This window comes from Piliocolobus tephrosceles, chromosome 10, assembly GCF_002776525.5.
Source record: "Piliocolobus tephrosceles isolate RC106 chromosome 10, ASM277652v3, whole genome shotgun sequence".
Classification (NCBI taxonomy): Eukaryota; Metazoa; Chordata; class Mammalia; order Primates; family Cercopithecidae; genus Piliocolobus; species Piliocolobus tephrosceles.
Genome location: NC_045443.1, coordinates 49,744,338 through 49,759,847, shown reverse-complemented (window position 1 = coordinate 49,759,847; position 15,510 = coordinate 49,744,338). Strand labels below are relative to the sequence as shown.

The window sequence follows — 15,510 nt, the reverse complement described above, 5'->3', positions numbered from 1 at the left end:
AGAAACTTTGTGTAGCTAAAAAAGATTAAAGGATTGCCAAGTGGCATTGCCTTTAGTGAAATTGAAGACATCTAAGAAAATGATTATTCTTTCTTTTTTTTGACATGGAGTCTTACTCAGTCGCCCAGGCTGGAGTGCAGTGGGCAGATCTCAGCTCACTGCAAGCTCCGCCTCCCGGGTTTACGCCATTCTCCTGCCTCAGCCTCCCGAGTAGCTGGGACTACAGGCGCCCGCCACCTCGCCTGGCTAGTTTTTTGTATTTTTTAGTAGAGACGGGGTTTCATTGTGTTAGCCAGGATGGTCTTGATCTCCCGACCTCGTGATCCGCCCGTCTCGGCCTCCCAAAGTGCTGGGATTACAAGCTTGAGCCACCGCGCCTGGCCATGATTATTCTTAACTAGAAAACAACTGTATTGTATAAAAAAGAGGGGAGGTTGAATTTGGCAGTTCTTAGTACAACAGTTTTAGGGGCCTATCATAACCTCTGTACAGAAATAGAAAAGAAGGATGAGCCAAGTGTTCATTCAAGTACTCAGCTAGTGAAATACTTGTGTTTTATGGAGGAAATTCTATACTATGGATATATTTGGGATTTGGGATTTGGGAAACTGCTGGGTCACATACTTTGGCAATGTCAAGGATCCATGAAATTCAAATGTCTGCCCCTACCTCCCCACCTCCAAAATTGTGAGCTAGGTTGGGTCTTCTTAATTCGGGACCCAAGAGCCTAGCACAGTACCTGGGAGAGAGTCAGCTCTCAACAGAAGTTTGTTAAATGAATGGATAAATGAGTGAACACATAGATGACTGGCTGGCTGGTTGAATGGATGGATGGATGGATGAATGAAAAAGGCTGGCATAGCTCTGAATGTGGAGTCAGAAGACCAGCCAAGGGGAGTCCTCAAGGCTGGGGCCTGTGCTTTTTTGGGGCATTTTTGTTCTCTGGGATTCACACAAAGAAAGGACTCACTAAATGTTTGCTAAAGGAATGATATCCTCAATTATCTGAACCTTGGTTTCCCCATTGTTAATATGGATTATCACCATTCCCCTCCAGACAGACTAAGTGGATTAAATGAGCTTCTTGTGTGAGGAACTCTTTTATACTGTAAAGTGCTGCACCAGTGTCAGCCATCGTGAACGGTGCCAATGACCATTATTTCAAGGTCAAGAGTCAGGGTAGTGGGATGGTAAAGGGACAAAGAAGTCAGTGTGTGCATAGGAAGGTGAGCAGGGCAGTCTGACTGGCACAGAGGAACAGGAGAGCTGCCTGGGAGGGCACAGCAGGGGGCTGGCAGACAGAGGCTGGGCCTGGATTCCCAATGTGCTCCTCTCCTATGGCCCTGGCCAGCCATGAAACCCGTCTCCAGGAACCCTGGGAAGCCAGGCAGGAGGAGCCTCTTCCTAACCACATAAAAGCAGCTCAGCCAGGGTACCTGAAGCAGCCCATCTGATGCTGGCATGGTTGTGAGATTTCTCACAGATGACACTGTCAATTAAAGGTCTCCCCTCTATACCCCTACAAACCCAGTCCCACCACTCCCTGGGGAACAGCAATTGAGACTGCGACAAACCTCCCACCTTTCTGTGGATAATGTGCCCATGCTAATTACCCATGTTCATTAGTTAAACTCAAATTACATGAGCAAGACTTGCAAGACTAGCACTTTGGGAGTTTTCAAGTTATTTACCTGGTGTCTGATTTTGCTGGGAGAAAAGGATTTCTTGCTCCCAGGCAAACTGAACCCACAAATTAGGCCAGTGGCTCCCTCCTGAGTCCTATAAAGTGGGAACCCAGGATCACAGGTTGGTGAACTGCCTCTCAGCTAAGAGTTGGCATCTTATCCCCACTTTCTGGCCTCCTACCATGAGCCGCCAATTCACCTACAAGTCGGGAGCTGCTGCCAAGGGGGGCTTCAGTGGCTGCTCAGCTGTGCTCTCAGGGGGCAGCTCATCCTCCTACCAAGCAGGGGGCAAAGGGCTCAGTGGGGGCTTCAGCAGTCGGAGCCTTTACAGCCTGGGGGGTCCCCGGAGCATCTCTTTCAATGTGGCCAGTGGCAGTGGGCGGGCAGGAGGCTATGGATTTGGCTGGGGCCGGGCCAGTGGCTTTGCTGGCAGCATGTTTGGCAGTGTGGCCTTGGGGTCCGTGGGTCCGTCCGTGTGCCCGCCTGGGGGTATCCATCAGGTCACCATCAACAAGAGCCTCCTGGCACCCCTCAACGTGGAGCTGGACCCTGAAATCCAGAAAGTGCGTGCCCAGGAGCGGGAGCAGATCAAGGTGCTGAACAACAAGTTCGCCTCCTTCATCGACAAGGTGGGTCTTCCTGGAAAAAGCTGATCTTGGGCTCCCCCTTTTAAGAACTCAGGAGGGAGCCACTCCCCTAATTTGTGGTTTCAATTTGCCTGAGAGCAAGAAATCATTTCTCCTAGCAAAATCAGACACCAGGTAAATAACTTCAAAGCCCCCCAGGTGTTGGGCCCATAAGGCTTGCTCATGTCATAGAGCCCCTTCCTCCCCCCACCTTCATTTTCCTTGGGACGCTCCCTGTCTGAAGCAGAGGAAGGCAGGCACACCTTCCCAGGATGCAGACATAGCCCAGGGAGGAACTGGACAAAGCCTAGACATCAGAGGCAAGGGACCAGGGTCAGAGGGGTGAGAAGAGCCAGCAGCCTAGCCCGGGAAGGTGTCCAGGAGGCAGAGAGAGTGGTCTCTGAGTTGAGAAGTAGGAGAGTGACAGCCTTTGAGACTTAGAAGCCAGGCGAAGGAGATGCCCTTGACAACCTGGGGCATCTAGACTGCCATGCGACCCAGCTCTTCCTCCTGTGTGTTCTGACAGCTCAGACTCAGTCTGTAACACACGCAGCCTATGAGGCAAGGCAGTTGGAGGTCATGGTGCCCTAAAGCAGTGGTTCTCAAAAGTGGCCCCGGAACCAGCAGCAGCAACGTCACCTGGACGCTTGTTAGAATGCACATTCTCAGGCTCCATCCCAGAGCAACTGAATCAGAGACTCTGCAGTAGGGCCCAGCACCCTGCATTTTAACAAGCCCTCCAGGTGATGCTGATGCACTCAGGTTTGAGAATCACTGAGGGACAAAGTGGTAGGAAAGTCTTGGGAAGCAGAGACTTCCTAAACTTAGGGGAGCAGAGGAAGCTCACCCAGAGTGACAGTGAGGTAGGGTGGTGAGGCATGAGTAGGAGTTTTCAGACGGAGGTGGGGAAAAGGTAATCTAGGGAAAGAGCATGTGCAGCATGGTAGAACTTGTCTAGGAAACGGGAGACCTTGGGTTTACGATATCACTGTGTGAGTAAAGAAGGAAGCCAGGAGGGTTGACCACATTATGAAGGGCATGATAAGGAATATGGACTTGACCCTGAGGGTGATGTGGAACCACCTGAGGGTTTTAAGCAGGAGAGTAATATATATGTAGGTTGCAACTTCAGAATACTTGTTCTGCTGCTGGGGCAATGCTGTGATTGAGATAGTAGAGATGCAGACATGAAAGCAACTTAGGAGGGCCGGAGACCCCAGATAAGCTGAGCATCTGCCTCTGATTGGGCTGGGAGAGCCCACGCACAAGGAGGGAGAGAATAGGCAGAGCACTGGCCAGGCCACTAGACCCTAAGCAGAAGGCCCGACAGTGTGAAGGCTAGCACAGGCCAGCTTGTGTCTAAGGAGCTGCCTTGGAGAGATGGCCTGGGCTGAACATGGACATCAGTCCAGGCAGGTTTGGATAAGTGCAAAAGAGACAGGAGATCTAGATCTTGATAGCTCGAGAGGGAAATGAAGATGTTGGTGCCTCTCCCGACCTTAGGGGCTGCCTCAGAGTGAGAACTTCAGTCAAATAAAGGACCCTAGGTAAGGATTGGGGGTGTGAGTGGCATGGGTGGCAATTTTTAAGGACTGAGGCTCATTTTTAAAGCTAGTGTAGCATAAGAGAACACAGTTCCTGTCCAGGAAGGGAAATCTCACATCCCCTCTCCACATTGCTTAAGTATGTGTGACATGGGTTCCAGGTGCGGTTCCTGGAGCAGCAGAACCAGGTGTTGGAGACCAAGTGGGAGCTGCTGCAGCAGCTGGACCTGAACAACTGCAAGAACAACCTGGAGCCCATCCTCGAGGGCTACATCAGCAACCTGCGGAAGCAGCTGGAAACGCTGTGCGGGGACAGGGTGAGGCTGGACTCAGAGCTGAGGAGCGTGCGCGAAGTGGTAGAGGACTACAAGAAGAGGTGAGCAGGATGCCGCTCCAGGCTGGCCTACCTCCCAGGGTGAGGCTTTCCCAGCAGGCACTGGGATGTTTGCTTCTGGCCTCGGAGGTACTGGGTTCATCTGTCCCAGCAAGATGAGAGCCTTCTTTGGGCAACAAGGCAGACTGGACAGTGGACAACCAGCCTCTTGGGCAGCGTCAGGGCTGTCCTGGCAGGTGATCCCCTCCTTGATACGCTCCTTCCTGCTCCCCACTCAAGAGTGCCTGTGTTGTGTGTGCCACAGCCTCCTGGTTCCTAAGCTCACCAATGTGCCGCTGAGTTCCAAAGAACCACCCCTGACCCAGCTGCTGCTCTTTGCAGCGGGAAAGGAGTTGGAGTTCCTGTTGGGCTTCCTCCCTCGTTGCCTTTAGGTCCTCGACACTTGGGCCATGTGCCTTCTTTTTCCCCTGGGGAGTAGTTCTGGCTTCCTTGGAACCCCTGCCTAGGATTGGAGGGGAGTTGTTGGTAGGGTGTCAGGCAGGAGGATTGACACAAGAATCATGGCTGAAAGGGGTAGCTGGTGTGCATCTGTGATTCAGATATTGAGTGGGAAGAGGGAGAACTTACTCCCCAGGCATCAGAAGAAATCAGACCTCAAACCACCTAGGCTTAGGAGGAGGTTACTTCATACCCAGCCTCCAACTCTGGCCAAATAGTCCTGGTGTGTTGGGACGGACTTGCAAGGGTATAGAATAACACCTCTTAAAAAGCATATAATATGGGCATCTCTTTTCCCACTTCACTATGAGAATGTATACACATGCACACACACAGACACACACTCTGCTCACTGTGATGCTTTCCCTGCAGGTATGAAGAAGAAATAAACAAGCGCACAACTGCTGAGAATGAATTTGTGGTGCTTAAGAAGGTGAGGAGGGTACATGGGCTCCCTTCAGTCCCCCAGCAGTGGGTGTTGAGCTAAGAGAGAGGAGCAACTGAGGTCTGAGCACCCCCACAGAAGGGCCTGGAGCCGAAGTGCCGAAGGAAGAGATGAAGGGCTTGCTGCTCGGGACATCTTGGGACACCTGGGTGTTGGTTTAGCACATAGCACTTTGTGGACAGGAACCTAGATGTGGACAGTCAGTGCCAACTCATGTCTACTTTGGCTGGGGAACAGGACTGGCTTTGGGAGGGGTTGCAGGTTTGCCTTCTAACTCTGCTGGTTTCTGGCAAATTGCCGTGGCTGCCCTTGGCTCCCTCTGTTGGCTGAATGATCGGCTGAGTGGGGTATAGAGTCCCACACCCTTCTCTAAGAAATAGAGGCAGAAGGAGTTCCAGAGGCATGAGAAACTTGCCCCAGGTTTCGCAGTGAGTCTGACAGTGAGTTGTGGCTGGAAGGCAGGTTTCTACTCCTTGGATCTGAAGTCCATTCCTGGGCAGCTAGCTAGGGCAGGGCCTGTGGGTGTCAGTTTGCTGGACAGACCTGTCTGGGCTTGAAGAAAGGTGAGGTCGGGGGTATCTGGATTCTCAATAGGACGTGGATGCGGCTTACATGAGCAAAGTGGAGCTGCAGGCCAAGGTGGATGCCCTGGACGGAGAAATCAAGTTCTTCAAGTGCCTGTACGAGGGGGTAAGGCTCCCCCTGCTCCACCTCTGGTTCTGTCTTCTGGAAGGACAGATATGTGATGAACAGTTTCTTACTTATCAGTAACTTAAGCAGTCCAGGGCACCTCCAGCATTGGGGTGCTGAGAAATTTGTAGATCAAAGGTGGTAGCGGCCATCTGTCCTGGTGCCCCATCCATCCCTGACTGCCCTGAGGATGTCCTGCTTTCACTTCCTTCAGGAAACCAGAGTCCTTAATGGGTTCAGTGGGAACTGAACTTTAGCCAAGAATATTCTCACTCCTGCTTCTCTTCTCTCTGTGACTGGGGATGCTTCCTGGGGTCTTGGGCAGGAATCCCCAGGGATAGAGGTAGGAAGTCCTCATACCCCTTCTACCTTCTCTATGCACATCTGATTTCAAGCCTCAACCTATTGGCCAAGCATTCCTGGGCTCCTGTGTCCCTTAGTGTCCCGTGTGTGGCAGCCAGGTTGTTGTCTTCCACCTTCCCCATTCCTGTCCTGTCTCAGCGGACAGATGTGCGGGCTGTTTTCTTCCTGGGTTGCTTCAAACCCATTCAGCAGTTTTCAGATGTGATATTGGAACTTCTGGGCTGTGAGCTCTGTTCTTATAAGCTTTGGGGTGTGCAGCTTCCATCTGTGTGGGATGGTCTAGGGCCATCCCTCTGGGACAGGGCCACACCTTGGTACGTTTCTCTGGTCACAGAAGGCATTTCATGCTTCCTTTTTTCCTCTGCAGGAGATCGCTCAGATCCAGTCCCACATCAGCGACACATCCATCATCCTGTCCATGGACAACAACCGGAACCTGGACCTGGAGAGCATCATTGCTGAGGTCCGTGCCCAGTACGAAGAGATCGCCCGGAAGAGCAAGGCCGAGGCCGAGGCCCTGTACCAGACCAAGGTGAGGCCACACAACTCCCTACAGTGACATGTGCAGGGCCCTGTGCTCCACACTCTGTCTTGTCTGCCCCATGACTCACTGTGGTGACCCGTAGCTTGCTGGGAGCACAGCACTGTCCTGGGCACTGTGGGAAGGCAGATGGGAGGAGAAGACACAGCTCTGTCCTTGGGACCCACTTAGATCAACAGCACCCCTGGAGGATGCACTCAGCCGAGTGCAGGTGAATGTTGTGCAAACAGAGTCCAGACTGAGGAACTAGGACCAGGTGGGGCAGGTCAGAAACAACTCCCTGGAGGCAGAGAGTTCTGTCTGGAGGGGAGAAGCAACATGAGTAGTTGGCATCTCAACGCTCCCGCTAATTATCATAAATGAGGGGGTCTCTTCAGTGTGATCTGGAATCAAGTAATTTCTATCTTTTCATTCAAGTCTAACTCCAAGGATAAAGCAGAAGTTTGAGTCCTCAGATCTTAACTCCCCTAATGGTGGTGGGTGGAAAGTGATTCTTTAGATAATTTGGTTTCTCAGCTCAAGATGGCAACTTCCTAATTGTCCCTTGCATTTATCAGGCTCTTTCTCAAGGGAATCCACACTCTTGGGAGATCTTATCTCATCCCTCTCCCTGCCTCCTTGCTAGCCTGCAGTGGGGGAGGAGGGAGCCTTTCCAGGTCTAGGAGACATAGGCTAGGGCTTCTTGGTGAAGGTTCAAACTCAACTCCTCAGTCCCCAAAGCCTTTCACATTGCTGTTGCAAGATAGGGTAGAGAATGGCCAGAATCATAACAGTATTATGATTGCTTATTTTGATGATTCCCTTTTAAAGATAAAGAAGGTAGGGCCCAGGGAGTTCAAGCTACTTACCAAAGGCAACAGCTGACAAGTAACGCAGCTAGATCAGAATCTAGGTGACGGACTTCAACTTCCACTGCATTTAGGCAGAAAATCAGAAGTTGACTCTGGGGAAGAAGCATTTACTCTAAGGGCTTTGTGTGGCTTGAGAGAGAAGTGGCAGGAAGATGTTTAGCTGTTTGTCTCAGAATGAAGTTGCTTGGTGTCAGAACCAGTGTACAGGGAGGCATCCTGCTCACACAGCCTTGCAGGGAAGTGGGAGAAGGCCCCTTGTTCAGGGTTGGCACCAAAGATAAAACAAAAGGAGTGAAGAGAGAAACCCCTCTGCCTTCTCTGCCTTCTGGATGACTTGGCATCTTTAGGAACAATCCTAAATCTTGGGCCATGCTGGGGTGGAGCGCCCAGGGAGAGAGACAGAACAGTACACCACCTCCAGAGTGCTGAACGGTCCCAGTTTTGAGTTCTGCTTGAACCACATTCTGAGTAGAACTGATGTGCTCTCTGTGACTGTTTAATAAATGACATCAAAGGCAGAAATAATTCCAAATTAGTAGATGACCCAAATTTCTTGGCTAGTGGTTTTGGGGTGTAGCTGAGTCTACCCTCATCATGCACACAAAATGCTCCTCCATGCTAATCCCTCCCACCATCCCAGCCCAGCAAATCTGCCTGTGGTCTGGGGCCCAGCTAAGGTATCAAGGAGAGAGAGTCACAGAAAATACAGATGGACAGCTCATTGGCTCACTCATTCATTCATCAGATTCTTTTTGAGCACCAACCAGGCACTGTACTAGGTACTGGGAATTCAAAATTAAAAGGAAAAATCCCTGCCATCCATTCATTCTGGGTCTGATGGAGAATGCATGGAAATGGGTTCACAATACAGTATACTGTGGGGAGACCTATGGACTGGTGTACCAGGGGCAAGGAATAGAATTGCACCCAACCAGGACGTCACGGAAGGCCTCAAGGAGGAAGTGACTCTGCACTGGCTAAGTTGGAGCTAGCTAAGGAAAAAGGAGGATGGATGGGGGAGGGTTTTCCAGGTTGGAAGAGAGGCTCAGGCAAAGACTCAGAGACACAAGAGCACGTGGGACATCTGGGGGAACTGTGGGACTGTTTGGCCCAGCTGAAGAGTCAGATAGGTGTTAGGCGAGGGCAGAAAGAAATGAGCCCCTGGATGCCATGTAAGAGTTTGAATTTGACCTTGACTTTGAAGGACGATAGGCAGAGGAATGTCATAATTGGAGTTGTGTGTTATAAGGTTGCCATGTGGACGGTCTGGGTCATTCAACAGACCTTATGGCCAATTCTAACCATCTATGAGATCAGCCATGCTTAAGGCAAGCAAATGCAATGGACCAATGCTTTAATGGGAGGTTGCTGATAGATCTGGGGAGGCGGGTGACCTAGACCCACCTCTGCCAGGCTCTGCAAGTGCGGGCATAGTCTCTGTACCAGGCTGAGCCCAGACAGGCCCTGAGTCAGTGTCCTTGCTTTGGTTCCTTTTCCTCTAGTTCCAGGAGCTGCAGCTAGCAGCAGGCCAGCATGGGGATGACCTGAAACACACCAAAAATGAGATCTCAGAGCTGACTCGTCTCATCCAAAGGCTGCGCTCAGAGATTGAGAGTGTGAAGAAGCAGGTGAAGGGGACTGGAGCGTTCCTTACTCACTCCTAAGGGAGGGGTGAACTGCTTAGTACCCCCTGCCCCCTCCTTCTCCTGAGCCTCCATCTCAGAATCCCCTTCCTCAAATGGAGGTCCTGCTCTCATCCCTCACCCTTAGCTCCCATCTGAAGTTTGGAACAATTGCAGATCCTTTTCATAAAGCCATGGGGCCCAGCGTAACAAGCCTCCCGGTCCCGGGTTGACAGGACTCCACCTGGATGTGGCTGGGTCTCTGCTCTAGGACATTGGGCAGGGCAGAGGAGGGCTCAACCACTGAGAGCAGGGGAGAGGTGAAGTGAGGCCCAGGGAGGAGCTCAGGGGGAAATGCTACCTCCTGACCCCAGTGTGCCAACCTGGAGACGGCCATCGCTGACACCGAGCAGCGGGGGGACTGCGCCCTCAAGGACGCCAGGGCCAAGCTGGATGAGCTGGAGGGCGCCCTGCAGCAAGCCAAGGAGGAGCTGGCACGGATGCTGCGCGAGTACCAAGAGCTTTTGAGCGTGAAGCTGTCCCTGGATATCGAGATCGCCACCTATCGCAAGCTGCTGGAGGGCGAGGAGTGCAGGTGGGTGGCACCGAGGGTCTGAAAGAAACTCTGCAAGTCTCCAAATCAAAATTTCCCAGAGTGTGTTTGGGAGCGGGGGCACTGGAGATGTGTTTAATTCACCCACAAGCATAGTTTCAAACAGCATCTAGCCAGATAATGTGACAGAAATTTCCTTTACAGTTCTTTTGACTCTTTGAAGAAAGTCTGAACTGGGCGCTGTTGTGTTTTTAACACCTTTCAGACGGCCAGGCGCAGTGGCTCACACCTGTAATCCCAGCTCTTTGGGAGGCTGAGGCAGGTGGATCACCTGAGGTCAGGAGTTTGAGATCAGCCTGGCCAACATTGGAGAAACCTTGTCTCTACTAAAAATACAAAAATTAGCTGGATGTGGTGGTGTAAGCCTGTAATAATCCTAGCTACTCGGGAGGCTGAGGCAGGAGAATTGCTTGAACCCAGGAGGCGGAGGTTGCAGTGAGCTGAGATTGCGCTACTGTACTCCAACTTGGGTGACAGAATGAGACTCCATCTCAAAAACAAACAAAGAGACAAACAAAACACAATAACACCTCTCAGACACTTGCAAATATCCCCTATTGATAAAGATACAGTAGATCCTAGGTGCAGAATCTTTGGGAAGATAATAGCATTATCTAGCCCGAAAGTTTTAAATTGTTTTATTTTCATTATATTTATATTTGGTTAGGTAATAACACTGGTTTCTATTTACTCTGGTGATATAAAACTTCTTTTTAAAAGAAATGCACTTTTGTGGAAAAGGCAGAGTCAATTAAAAATACTAAATATCTAACAGAGCAAGTCAAACATGGTCCTAGCAACAGTCAGAAGGGTGGCACAAGAAGCATGAACATTCAAAAAACCCTGTTTTAACCTAGCACCATTTTATAACTGAGACCTGGAGAGAAGTCACTGGTCCCAAAATCATACAGTTAGTTCATTAGTACAACTCCTGATCCTGATCTTTCCACACATGTATTTATTCAGGCAGCTGCTCACAGTAGTAAAGAAATGGGTTCAAGAGAAACCCTGCAGGAGGGACCTTGGGGGTGGTCATGTTGTTGGAGGTTCCAAAGTTGGAGGTTCCACATCTCTGCAGTAGGAAGAATAGATTGAGGAGGGAGAGGGAGGGCTTAGAGACACTCAGGGACAGCCAGTGCCATCTGGCAAGTGTGGGGTGCGTGGAGGCTAAGCCGGTCTGGCTGGGGATCTCCAGCCTGTGTTTAGGCAGTGAGGGCCACTATGGGAGTCCACGTGATTCAGACTCTCCTGTGCTTTTCTCTCTTGCAGGATGTCTGGAGAATACACCAACTCCGTGAGCATTTGTGAGTATTTCATGACTCTGAGGGAATACTTTCAGTCCATCAACAAACACAAGGTGGGTGGGTGTCCACCATCCGGCCCCCTGGGGAACAGCTTGGCTCTGCCTGTTGACCACTTTGTCACATACTCACCCTCCTTGCTGAGACCTGTGGCCTCCCCATTCAGAGCTGCTTCTTCCAGGTGGAGTCAGCGCCCAGCACATTCTGACACTGCACACTGGCCTCTTTCACAGTAGTCTCCCCCATGCTGTGGTGAAACTCTCAGCCCCTCCCCTCTCCTGTCACCCCCAGCCGGCTCTCCCGCATGAAGGAAACTGAGCACAGAGTGGTGCCTCCTTATTGGGAGTGGAGACCAGTGTGTGGACCACTGTGCGAGTCAGTTTAATGCTGGCCCCACAGTGTTTGGCAGTTTCCTTCTTATGGCAGGGCCAGCAGAAACTCCCCTAATTTTAACAATCAGGAAATTCTTTTGGAAAATACTCAGAAGGTATTGTAAAGCTAAATGCAAGAACCTGCTGGCTTATCTGATGCTCGAGCATCATCTGTCCCTTGGGGGAAGCCCTTGCTACTCCTGTTTGTTTATAGAATGACAAGATGCCTGACTTGGGAGTCTTGCAGGGTTGGGGTTCTTCTTCCCATGCTTGAGTTGCTCAAATGAACCCAAGTTCATGGTTGATGGGAATTGTTTGCTTAAGAAGCAGACATTTAAGCTAGTGGGGCTTAGAGATTGGAGAGGGACTTAGGGCCACCTCTGTCCTGAGATATACACTGATCATTCATCCCTCCCTCCTCTGCAGCGGTCATCAACAGCTCCATGGCTGGGACGGCAGGCGCTGGGGCTGGCTTTGGATTCAGCAATGCTGGCACCTATGGCTACTGGCCCAGCTCTGTCAGCGGGGGCTACAGCATGCTGCCTGGGGGCTGTGTCACTGGCAGTGGGAACTGCAGCCCCCGTGGGGAAGCCAGGACCAGGCTGGGGAGTGCAAGTGAATTCAAGGACTCCCAGGGAAAGACCTTAGCTCTAAGCTCACCCACCAAGAAAACCATGAGATAAAAGTGAAAGGCAGCCCATTTCTCAGTAGTCTGCCTTGCCCTGGCAGACTGCTCCGGACTCCTCTAGGAAATTCCTCTGTCTCATTTGTCCTCATCTCCTTCTTGCTTTGCTTTACTGTGGACCTCTCCTCCTTCTCCTTGACCTCTCTGCCTCAGTCTTTGTTAATGTTGAATCAGGATTCGAGAGCTGGAGCCCATCTTTCTGCCTCCATCCAAAGAGGCATTTTAACTCAGCCTCCCCTTCTGGATGAAGACTTGGCCCTTTCTCTGCCTGCATGTGCCTGTGCAGAGGAAGGCTGTCTCTCAAAGGTAACCCCAATCTGCCTGTGCTGCTCTTTCATACCCTGTCTCTGTAACTATTTGGTCTGTGCTCCCTGGGTACACAAGGTTTCGAATCTACTGCTAGACCTGCAGGAACTCTCTCGTGTGAGAGCAATAGTGGCTCAGGCAAAACGCCTGGTGGGAGGTTGTATCTTGCACAGCCAATGCGTATTACATAGCCTGGAGTACCCCTTGAGGCTAATTCTATCAACCAAGGGATCTGTGCTCTTCATCTGTGGGTACTTCCTTGTTTAGGCCTCACCTCCCTGCTCCTGTGTCTTACCAATAAACTTATAAAGCCAATGTGGGGTCAGGCTACTTCTTTCTCCTAAGGGAGTCCTCATCTCAGTCCATGTCTCTTCTGCATGTGGAATGGTCAATGAATGGGAGCCTGGGGCACCTGAAGTCTGGAAGTATCTTCTGATCTAAGTGAAAGACACCCTACTCAGCCTGGGTGATCTCACCATCACCTTCTAAGTCATGCTTTTCTCAGGCCAATTCTCCAGTGAATGGGGGATCTTTAAGAACATTCAGGTTATTGGCAGGAAAAAGGAGCCCACACTTGCCTGGGCCTGGTGTCAAGATTTAAAGCTGGTCAAGAGGCAGCAGCAGGCCAGTTCTAGGTAGCCTAGGGTCAAATTATGATGGCTCCATGTCCCCTAAGAAAAGGCCCAAAGGTAGAGACTCCTCTTTGAAGTAATGACACATGTTCTCTTGGCCCTTAGTAAAGTTCCCACTGAGTTGAGCATGGGTGTTTATGTATATGTGTGTATGTATGAGTTTGCTTATGTATGTATGAATATGTGTGTGCATATGTGTATGTGTTTAAGAATGGGGCTCTCTGTTACACACACACTTGCGGATTCTTTTCATAAAGCTGTGGGACCCAGTGTAACAAGCCTCTCAGTCCCAGGTTGACAGGACTCCACCTGGATGTGGCTGGGTCTCTGCTCTAGGAGGAGACGGAGCAGGACAGTGAGCATGGGAGAGGTGAAGTGAGGCCCAGGGAGGAATTCAGGGGGAAACGTTTGTTTTGAAAATACTCAGAGATTTCTCATAGATTCCCAGGCCATGATGATGGATCAGGATTCAACAGGATGCAAACGCGAGTGAGAGGCTAGCACACACTCAGGTTGGGGCCCCCATGTTGCATCTGAACAGGTCCCTGTGGTTCCTGGGAGGGTCCTAGACTTCAAGTCAATAGCTTTTAATTCAGATTTAGACTCTGCAACTAAGTGGCAATAATGAATGAAGCTCTCAATCTTCTTGAACCTCATTTTGTTAGCTATAAAACAGGAAGAATAATGTCCCTAAGTTGTTGTCAAGCTAAAATGAGACAACACGAGGATGTCTTGTGCAATTACTGGTTAATAATTGTGCAATTGATGCTTAATAAATGTTAGTGGAAACAAAAGCATGTCCTCCATATTTTTCGTTTGACTTAATTAGCTCACTGAAAGAGGTGTACAGCTGCTGGTAAAGCAATTCAAAAATTCAGACTTTAAAGAGACCGTCTCATAAATTACAGCACAAGCTTAATTCCCAAAGGAGAACTGGCAGGCAGAATAATTAGTCTCAGGACTATACTCTTAGAGTCAGTGAAGAAAGTCAGTTCAAAAAATATTCATTAAGCATATATCATATGCCTGGCATGTGCTAGTGCTGGGGATACAGTGATGAAGAAATCTCCTCAATGCCCCTAATGGAGGCATAACCATAAAACACCTAACGGTAACATGGTGAGGTATTAGCAACAATAGAAGACACAGAGGCAGCACAGAGGAGAGAGAGGAACTTCAGGGAGGTCAGGGAAAGCTCACAGGGGAGGCAATATGTGTAGAGGTTTTAGAGGATGGATAGGAATTTACTAGGTGGACAAGAGGAGGAAGTGGGCTTTGTAGCCAGAGGCACCAGCATGGCACAAATAGGTGACTGTTGCTGGAGTGTGAAGTGTAAGGATGGAGAGGCTCAGTAGGTGGAGAGGGAGGGAGCAGTGGCATCCAGAGTTGGGGAGGCAGGCAGCAGATGTGTAAGAGAGGCCCCTTCATGTATGCTAAGAGCTGGGATTTTATCCTGTAGAGCTTGAGAGAGAAGTTAACACCTTGGGTGTCAGATGGACCCTGAGTCAGAAGGACTTTGCCACTTACTAATTGTGTAACTTAGGCAAGATGTTTCTGTTCCATAAGCCTCAGTTTTCTCATCCGTGCAAAGGGGTTAATAATTGGAGTTACCTCATAGAGTTGTCATGAGAATTAAATTTAATGAAATAATGTACGAGAATTATTTAGTTCTTCTAGCACATAGTAAGTGCTCCATAAATGGCTGTCCCTATTGTTTTTAGGTGTAGACTATTCTTTCAGGAAACTGAAGTGAGAAGGGAAGTAGAGAATGTCTGATAGTGATCAGAAGATCGTTTGAGAACATGAACTTAGGATATAGAGCACTGGCTATTACATGAGATTTCTGCCATCTAACTTTTATGCTTGGGTTCATATAATGAATGCTGACAGTCTCAAGAGACAAACCCTGACATCTGAGCAGCTTAACTTAACACAGCAAAGATTTAGTTCTCACTCACTGTCCAAGGCAGGTTAGGGCAGCTGCCCTATGTGGTTCTCCCATTGGGTATCTCAAGGACCCAGGATCTTCTGCCTTGTAGCCCTGACACATGGGACACATGAACTCCAAGGTCACCAGACAGGGGAAAAGAAATGGAGGAGGCACTTGAGCTGCTTACTGCCCCACCCCAGAAATGACACACTTCAATGCCACTCATGTTTCATTGGCCAGTGCTAGTCACATGACCCCAAGCCCCAACAGAATTGCAAAGGAGGCTGGGAAATGAGAGGAGAGCAAGGTTATTTGGTGAGCTCTGGCATTCTGTGGCTCACCTCGCTCAGTCTAGATACCCAAGGCTGATCACCAGGCTGAGAATTCTCTCTCCCTTGGCCAGTGCAGGGATGATACTGGCCATGATCTCTGGAGTCCACACAAACAACCTCCCTTTGGTTTGGACAATACAC

The 15,510-nt window shown here is 50.0% G+C and overlaps 1 protein-coding gene across 2 annotated transcripts; it reads left to right on the top strand.

Moving 5' to 3' along the window:
* Positions 1-279: 279 nt before the first annotated feature.
* On the top strand, positions 280-12,788 carry KRT73 (keratin 73). 2 transcript variants are annotated; one of them, XM_023211042.2, is made up of 9 exons: positions 280-2,314; positions 4,017-4,231; positions 5,060-5,120; positions 5,727-5,822; positions 6,553-6,717; positions 9,080-9,205; positions 9,574-9,794; positions 11,082-11,116; positions 11,911-12,788. In XM_023211042.2, the coding sequence occupies exons 1-9, from the start codon at positions 1,868-1,870 to the stop codon at positions 12,165-12,167; spliced, it is 1,623 nt and encodes a 540-aa protein (XP_023066810.2). In that variant the 5' UTR covers positions 280-1,867; the 3' UTR covers positions 12,168-12,788. The 2 variants fall into 2 exon arrangements, with proteins under 2 accessions (XP_023066810.2, XP_023066811.2); XM_023211043.2 differs by lacking the exon at positions 5,727-5,822.
* The last annotated feature ends 2,722 nt before the right edge of the window (positions 12,789-15,510 follow it).

Coding starts and splice junctions, on each gene's coding strand:
- KRT73 (XM_023211042.2), top strand. CDS start 1,868: ATGAGCCGCCAATTCACCTACAAGTCGGGAGCTGCTGCCAAGGGGGGC. Junction 6,718..9,079: donor AGGCCCTGTACCAGACCAAG/GTGAGGCCACAC, acceptor CTTTTCCTCTAG/TTCCAGGAGCTGCAGCTAGC. Junction 9,206..9,573: donor TTGAGAGTGTGAAGAAGCAG/GTGAAGGGGACT, acceptor TCCTGACCCCAG/TGTGCCAACCTGGAGACGGC.